The 9,224-nt window shown below is 32.8% G+C and overlaps 1 protein-coding gene across 1 annotated transcript; it reads left to right on the top strand.

Moving 5' to 3' along the window:
- Positions 1-313: 313 nt before the first annotated feature.
- On the top strand, positions 314-2,298 carry LOC141672403 (dof zinc finger protein DOF1.4-like). Its single transcript, XM_074478989.1, has one exon. It carries the CDS (start codon positions 635-637, stop codon positions 1,556-1,558), a length of 924 nt encoding a protein of 307 aa, XP_074335090.1. The 5' UTR covers positions 314-634; the 3' UTR covers positions 1,559-2,298.
- Positions 2,299-9,224: the final 6,926 nt, after the last annotated feature.

Genomic DNA, 9,224 nt, shown 5'->3' with positions numbered 1-9,224 from the left:
CACATAATGAAAGTACATATTCTACTCTTATCTCCAAACTCGAGGTACACATCTTTTAATAATCAAAGTTGAGTTACACATTTTGCACCATTGGCAAAATTGTTATTCTTCATTTTATATACTAAAAGATTCTACTTAATAGTCTGTGATTATGTATACTACAGACCCATCACGTGAAATTAAAAAGAATTTAGTTACTTAATGACTTTAAATGATTTGACGTACATTCTCCATCTGAATATTTATCATGAACAGGTCGGCTCAAGTCTTGCCACCTGCTAATATTGTCTGTTTACTGTTTGTAATATTATTTCTAGAGCTTAGTAGAAAGAAGAAGCTAGCAGCTAGCTAGAAGGCAACTGTGAGAAAATGGCACTCATCATCTCCACAAACACCAATGAATGGCCACACGTTCTTCTTTAAATTCCTTTTCCCCACCCCACAATTATATGAGAACAAAACATGACCCCATTATATTCTTGTTTTTTAGCTTTTGGAAGAGAATACTATTAGTTTTGTGTGTTATGCTTTCTTTTCCTTATTGTTAATTTTTACCCTAAAAACATCCTTCTTGAAAACCCTTTCCTTTTTCTTTTTCTTTTTCCTTTTTGTGCAGATAGATGATCAGAACTTGATGGCATCAACAAATATGGGTGGAGACAAACCAACACAAGAACAAATCCAACAGCAACAACAACTAGCACTAAAGTGTCCTCGCTGTGATTCAGCAAACACTAAGTTTTGTTATTATAATAACTACAGCTTGTCACAGCCAAGGCATTTTTGCAAAGCTTGCAAACGTTACTGGACTCGCGGTGGAACCCTAAGAAATGTTCCAGTTGGTGGTGGTTGTCGAAAAAACAAGAGGGTTAAAAGGCCTGCAGCTGCTTCCACCTCCACCCTACAGGTGGCTGTGGACTCTTCTAATCATTCAGCTACTTCAGCTCCAATGGCGTCTCTAAATCCAAATAATCCTTTGTTTTATCATGCTTTACAACACAATAATATGAACCCTAATTCTTCCGAGCTCAATCTATCGTTTAATTCTAGGGTTGATCATGCAGGTAATAATTCATTGTACGAATATGATCTTCAACCTCAAATTAGTTCCCTGGGGTTTTTATCTTCTGCCCAAATAATGGGTAGTGGTCTTCTTTCAAAGTCAATGCTTTCAAGCTACCATCACCTTCCTAATTTTGGGTCTTTAAGCTCAAGTGTTAGTGCTTCTCCAAATATGGCTTCCCTTTTGTCAAACATTCAACAGCAAAAAACTGTATCCAATGGTCATGTTCTCGGAGATGCTAGATCTGGAGGTAACAATTTTCTGGGATTTTCTCAGTACGAAGATCATATTCAAATGCAAGGCAGTCATGATAATGGCGGTATGTCCATGAAAGACTTCATTAATACCGAAGAATCTGAGGATAGGTTAAATAACAATCAGATCCAACAAATGGCATCATCAGATCCTAATTCTGTTATTTGGAATGGGAATGGTGTAGGTTCCTGGCTTGATCCTGCTAAAAGTATGGGCTATTCAGTTCCATCTTTGATCTAGCAAGTCTTATCTGATCTCCCACTTTTCTTTTCTCCTTTTTCTTCACTCTAGGGTAAATTGATGGTGATCTGTGTTATTTTAGCTTTCTAGGTACTATCTTATTTCTGTTAATTTCCTTATCACTTTCTAGTGATTCATGCGTAATGGCCATAAGGGAAAAATAATTACTTACCGAGATTTCAAAAGGATGGGAGGAGTTGGATCGGAGTGATCATGTCAGCTGCAAAAGAGTTCAGCCTTATATTTTTATGATCCAAGGTTGAAGAAATTCAATTTTGCTCTGAGAGGAACCTCGGATCCTTTTCCGTCTCATCTTCAACGACAACAAAAAGATTCATGTCCAATATTTCTTCTTCCAAGAATTTGGCGGATTGATTTAGTAGGTTTATTTAATTATATCTTCTTAATTTGTGTATATATCATGCATGGCATGCACTAATATCTTGTGCATTTGTAGCACTGGTATTAGGAGAATGGGGGTTGGTTTTTAATTGGGCGAAAACATGTTAAGAATTTTCTACTCTTCTTGTGTTGGAACTAAAACCAAGGATTGGGATGGGAGTACATTAAGTAATTGGTATAGAAGAGAGGGGAATTTGTAAGTTCAAATGTGGATGTTACTATCTCTTAATTGTGATCTACCAAGATGAGCTTAGCACCACCACATTGATTAATACCATCAAATGTGGTGTTAAGTTCAAATGTGGATGTACCATCATTATTTTTACATTTAATTGTGATATGTGTTGTAACTGGCTGGGAGAAGTGGATTATATGAAAATACAACTTATACTACATTGACATAAATATCGATTTAACTGTGACGAATAATTATACTAAGCAGCACAGTACGCGTAGATGCAAGTGGTAATAAATCCTTAGTTTCTTCACACACAATTAGTAGTTACAGTACTAAGCAGTTTAAAGAAACTAGCACGCTTAGATTGCAAGGAAGAAAAAATGCTCCTTTTCAAGTTGGGATGCATGCTTGGATTGTAGTGCGTGGGTGTATTGTGATTGTACAGTCTGTAGTACATCCCTGGACCAGCTGATAGCTTGACAGAATTAGAAAGGACTCCTTACTCCGACACATCTAGTTTGAGTAAACAATAGTGACTGCCACTATATTTTTTCACCTTGGAGTCTAGCAGTTTGTTAGTTTTCTCTTGTACTATCTTGCATAACACACATAATACAGAGAATATATATACGCATACGTATAGATTTATATATATGCATTATGAATGTGTATTATACAGAAAGAGAGTGTGCGGGGGAGGAGGGTATAAAGCTAAAGTTATGACTGTCTAGCTATAGGTGAAGTGGAGAAAAAGTGGCAGTGCATGTTCTGGCTATAATCAACATACACTGTACCGATTTTTCAGTGCAATCCCATATCAGGCTGAGAGTGAGAGGTGAGTAGATATTTTTGCTGTCTTGGGATTCGTGAAATTATAGCATGATTTCAATGGAAATGGTTAGAAATTGTAATAATTCTTACCCATGTCTAGAGTCAGGCGTCAATATAATCTTGTTCTTAGGCTAATTTTATTTCTCGTTAAATTTACTTGTGCTGATCACGTTGCAAAAGCCCCCACTTTTGAGATTATGTCTTCTCTATTCTATATATAATAAAAAATACTGTTGGAGAGAATCCAATCTCAGTCTTGGCTAGATAATTAAATTTCAGTTTTTTATTGTAATTCATTAAATAACATTTTTAGTCATATTTTCATTACATATATATTGATTTATTTAGTTATATATTTTTCAATAATTAATACTACAATTAAGATAATAATTTTGACCAATATTTAACGTATAAAGATAGTCACTATACGAATATATATATATATATATATATATATATATATAAATTAAGATATAACATGTTTTTATTAAATAATGTAATATGTTTTTAAATAAATGTCTTATTAAAATATACGATAGTATATACAAGAATTAGTTAACAATGTCAAATATTTATGTTTACATTGATAGGAAAAATAAATAAATTTTTGATGCGTGTTTATTCAATAAAATTTATGTGGTTAGAAAGTGTATGTTATATATTTGTTTTAGAAAAAATAGAATGCTGAAAATTTTAGTAATTTAACCAAATTGATGGTAAAAAATTAAATAACTTAATAATTATGGGGTAAGTGGAGTAGTGTTAAATGTATACATAATTCAGAATTAATTTGATTTTTGATTTAGACGGTGTATTTTGGCTTATTTCGAACATAGCATCGGAATCTACTCGATCTTAAAAAATACAAAATTTGACTCTTTTCACAAATATATCAAATCTCGGTTGAATTGAAGTGTATTTTTCAATATTTTGAATATTTATTTATTGGATCGATGAGAAAATTATATCAATGAAATAAGCTGTTTGTATCAATTTATATCCACATGGATTAATGTATTCTAGACCTTTATACGACGAGGTTAATAAATAATCTATAAAATTGTAATATTGATTTATTGTGATTTTTCGTGGACTAGGCCCAGTATCGCACCATCAGGTAAAATTATGGGCGTTGTACCCGACCAATATTTTTTCTATTTTCACTTTGTTAAAACAAAATATACAGTAAAGATATAATATAAACTATATGTATGTAATTTTTTAATACAACAAATTCTTAATTCATATCTAAGAGGGATAAGTTAGATTCATTAAATAAAGATTTAATGGAGACATAGTTAGATGTTACCTCTTGATTTGAAGAGGAGATTTTCGTTGAGGTAGTTTCATCTCCGAGAGCGATTAAGCATTGATTGACCACTTCTTCACTAGCTTCGGGAGCTTCTTCATCTTCACTTAGATCCCACCCATTTTTGGCCACAAGACTTCGTCCCTTTGAGAGTTTAGGACATTCTCTTTTATAATGATCGGGTTGTTTACACTCAAAGCACACATCTTGTGTTTCCTCCGGAGATGGATCTTTAGGTTTTGGAGGAGTGTAAACATGATGGTTTGTAGAGACATTGGTATTACTATAGGTATTTATATTTTGATTACCTTTTCCTTTATTGTAGCTCGTTAACTATAATAATTATTTTTATAGTTGGAAGAATAATTTTGAGAGTAATTTGGCCTTCCATTAGAGTTAAAAACTCTTTGTTGATTATTTGATTTTAGGAAGCCTTTTCCGTATCTTTGAGCTTTGTTTTGAAGCACACGATGAAGTTGTCTCGTGAGTAGAGCAATTTCACTCTCATCGAGATTTTGGAGTTCCTCATTTAAGTCCTCGTCGATTTCATCTTCATCAATCAATATGGCCTTTAGAGCCATATTTTTCTTTTTATCCTCCACTTTTGGAGCAACCTTTTCCGGAATATTATCTTCATCGTAAGCACGAAGATTTCCGAATAGGTTATCAATCTTATACTCATTTAAATTGTGCATCTCTTTTATAGTAGTAACTTTGACCTTCCAACTAGGAGGAAGAGATTTGAGCACTCTTCTATTCTTTTCATTTTGAGGATAATTCTTTCCAAGTTGAGATAACTCATCAATTATACGAGTAAATCTTGTTTCCATATTGATGATATTTTTTCCTTCTTGGAGTTTAAAGTTCTCGTATTCTTGGATCAATGTTTCCATCCAAGAATCTTTTATATCAGTGGTTCCTTCATAGGTTACCACTAATTCCATCCAAGAATCTTTTATATCAGTGGTTCCTTCATAGGTTACCACTAATTTATTCCATATTTCTTGTGCTGACTTGTAATTATTTACTCTTTTATATTCTTTTTCTACAAGTGCAGTTGTGAGAACCATTTCCGCTTTGGCGGATATATTCATTGTGGCTTCTTCCTCTAGATTGTATTCACTAACATTCTTTTTGATGATGATGTCATAGACAGTTTTAGTAAGAATGCGAACACCATCTTCGATATCCATCCAAACTTTGACTCCTTGAGACCTAGCATAGATGCGAACCTCATTTTCCATGTTGCAAAGTTGGTGCCATCAAATAGAGGAGGTCATGAGCTTGACAGTCCTTCGCCACAACCAACGAGGTTAATATACGCCATTTAGGATCACTTTTTGTTGTGCATATAAATCTGTAAATCACTTAACAAACACGTTAAAAAGCACTGCTCTGATACCAATTGATAGGTCACGTAAAAGGGCTATATTAAGCTCGAAGGGGGGTTGAATAGCTTAATTACCAATTTAAAAATTATTATGGCATTTTAAAATAATTTATCCCTTTTTAAAACTTTACCGAGTGGTTATGCAGTTTATATGTGCGGAAATTAAAGTGCAAGGAAAGAAAATACCGTACAGTGATTTTATCCTGGTTCGCGATGACGCAACCTCTAATAGATTCGCTCACCCCTACTCCAGTCCCCGAGCTCCTCTCCCGGACTCAGGATTTTCCCTTATAATAAACTCGCTCCTTTAGTAGGCAGAGAAACCTTTACACCCTTACAAATATTTGTTTTGGTGCGTAACACAAGGGTCACCACCTCAAAATAAATGTAATACCTACAGAACTTATCTTAGAAAATAACTCCCAGCTATTTCTTCAAAGTTGATGTAGAACCCTTGTGTGGACTTGGCTTCCTTAGATTTTGTCGGTCTTGGATCTTAGTGATCCGGTCTTGGGTCTTTCCTATTCTTCGTGGTGCAAATACTACTAACTCCTTATTCGTAGGTATAAGACTTGGGTATTAGAACGAGAATCACCTCACGTCACTTCACCTCACTACAAGACTAATAAGACAATCGACAAAACCGTAAGTATAGAGAAAAAGATGGGTTGAACTAATATGTTACAGTACTAGCCCGCAAGATAATATAATATTCAAATAAGAATATTAAATATCAACTATGTATAGTTGACTTGAGATATAGAATAATATGCCAAGTATACTTTCGATTACTCTGTATTTATAGAAAATATATTTATCGGAGTGATATAAGAAGTCTTTTATATATATAAGCAATATAACTTATGACTTCTTTAGTATTCTTCTTCTCTCGATTATGTATATATAAATCGAAGAATACTTTAGTTACAATCTCGGAATTGTAACTTATACTTTTAAGCTCGTAGGCTAAAGGATTTAAGTATACTTATATTTTGACAATTATAAAGCCAAAGTATACATTTAATTTCGTGCACAATTTATAGTATCTATATAAGCCAAGATCGAGATAAAAGAAGTACAAGTAATTGGATTAGGATTTGTGCTTTTGAAGTTTAGGTGGATAATACGAAGCTTACTATTTATCGATTTATAATCCCACGGAACACTAAAGATGTTAGTGGGGAATATACGATACTTTTCGTAATGGTACTGTATACACGAACTATGCTTTGGCCAAGATCCAAATAGATGAAGTGCAAGTAATTGGCTAACTCGTGTGATTAAATCCACCTTTGAAGCTTAGACGAATGATTACTAAGTTTACTATTTATCGATTTATAATCCCACGAAACACTAAAGATGTTAGTGGGGATTATACGATACTTTTTGTAAAGATACTATATACACGAACTATGCGTTGGCCAAGATCCAAATAAATGAAGTGCAAGTAATTGGCCAACTCGTGTGATTAAATCCGTCTTTGATATTTGACAAATTTATAAAGCTTACTATTGATCGAATTATAATCCTACGGAACACTAAAGATGTTACTGAGGATTATACGATACCTTTCGTAATTATTTCTATAATCACGAAATATGTTGGCCAAGATCGAGATAAATGAAGTGCAAGTATTTGGCCAACTCGCGAGGTTTGCCAAATATGAAATCTTACTCGTGAGGAGTTATAGATATTTATGAAGTCTCACTTGTGAGGAGTTATAGAGATTAAGTACTTGTATTTTATGGATCTTCTTCTTTTAAAGCTTCTTTTTGAAAATCAAGTACTTTATTCGAATTCCGAATTCGAATCTTTGTTCTCTTTTCTTAGAGAACCTTCTTTATAGGAGATCTAGTATTAGAGCTTGAGATGGAGTATAGAAATTAATTACAAAGCTCAAATAAAAGAAACTCAAAGAAGAAGCTAAAAATTACCACTTTTGGAAAACGGTCGTAAAAGTTTGCCGGAAAAATTCGCTGGAGGTTCGGCTGGATTTTGGCACTATGGTCGAACTTGGGCAGCCCTTCGAGAGGCTGGAGATTGGTATTGGATGAGTTCACTTGGTGGGAACAAGCTTGGTTGGGTGAAGCTAAGCTTGGGTTTCAAAAACCTTGTATATATCTATATATATTTAAGAGATAAAAGGTTTTTGAGAAGAAGTGTGTGTATAGAATTTGAAAGAGATGAAGAGAAACCCTTCTTGAAAAAATCCAGCAACTTTGTGGCTCTTTAGCTTAGTTGAAAATGGATGGTAGATGTTGTATGTCACATGGATTGATGACTTGGCAAGTATGTTGTATATCTTTGACATAGACATATAAGACAAACATCTTTATGGGATTCAAAACTCAGCTGATATATTTAATTAAATATATATTTTCCTTTTCTTTTAATCATTGTTTAATCATTTTAATTAAGCATTAAGCACCATTAAATATGACCACCCTAAAAACTCTTAAATAAATATCATAAAAAATATGATAATTACCTAAATACTATAAAATAATGTCCTGCAAGTTTTGATCAACCTTGGTCAATGGTAACTAGGTGAAACGTGGTCAACTGTGGGACCATATGCCTCGATTTTTGTGCCCGGCCAGAAATTCTCTGAATATTACCAAATTTTTACCATGCATATAAAATACCATTTAAATGATCCATGCCAAATTTCAAGTCATTATAGTGAGTGGAGGTATTTTATTTAAAATACAGACTGTTCTGTCAGCCTTTTCATTCAAGTAAAAATAACATTGGTCTTGAAATTAAATATATGGATCTTTTGATCAAAGTTTTGACTTTAATAAATAACTTAAGATATGTTTCCTAATATATAAAATATATTTGGATTGTAGGAAATATTTTAGAGTATTTTTGAATAATTTTCTCCGAGAAATACAGATTTTACGAAACGAGAGAAATTACTTCACGTATACATAGAATGGGTTATAAAAGTGAATATTAATATTTCAATCATGAATATTAATAAAATTTGGATAAAAATTTTTTTATGGATGTAAAAATATATTTTGGAGCGAAGAGTAAAATATTTTTGATATATCCCTTTTTCGAGCTTGTTGCCTTATTGATGTTGTAACTGAGATCTAAGAAATATCATGTCTTGATATTTCTTCTTTGATCATATTTCCTTAGAGATATATTCCATAACAATATAATTTTGATATTTTAGAATAATAGAATATCTCCTTTATATGAATATACTTGAAAATAATTTCGCTAGTTTGACCATTTGACTTTGATTTCGATCAATCAAAATTATGTCTTAATGGAAAGGATCTACGTGTATTTAAATTTTATGTTTAATCGTACAAATACCAAAATAAATAATATATCGAAGATATCCTTTCATATCACTTGCCTCCAAACACATGAAGATGCTTTACATTAGGCTTTCTTTAATATACGATTGAGTAGGGTGACTTTCCAAGATTCTTGTTAATGAGATAACTATTTTTGAGTATAGGATGCAGTATTCACAGGTTCTTCCCAAAAACTAGTTGGCAGTTTTGCATCTTTCAGCATTATTCTAGCAGCCTCT

This window comes from Apium graveolens, chromosome 7, assembly GCF_009905375.1.
Source record: "Apium graveolens cultivar Ventura chromosome 7, ASM990537v1, whole genome shotgun sequence".
In the NCBI taxonomy this organism is placed as follows: Eukaryota; Viridiplantae; Streptophyta; class Magnoliopsida; order Apiales; family Apiaceae; genus Apium; species Apium graveolens.
This window is presented reverse-complemented; position numbering and strand designations above follow the sequence as displayed.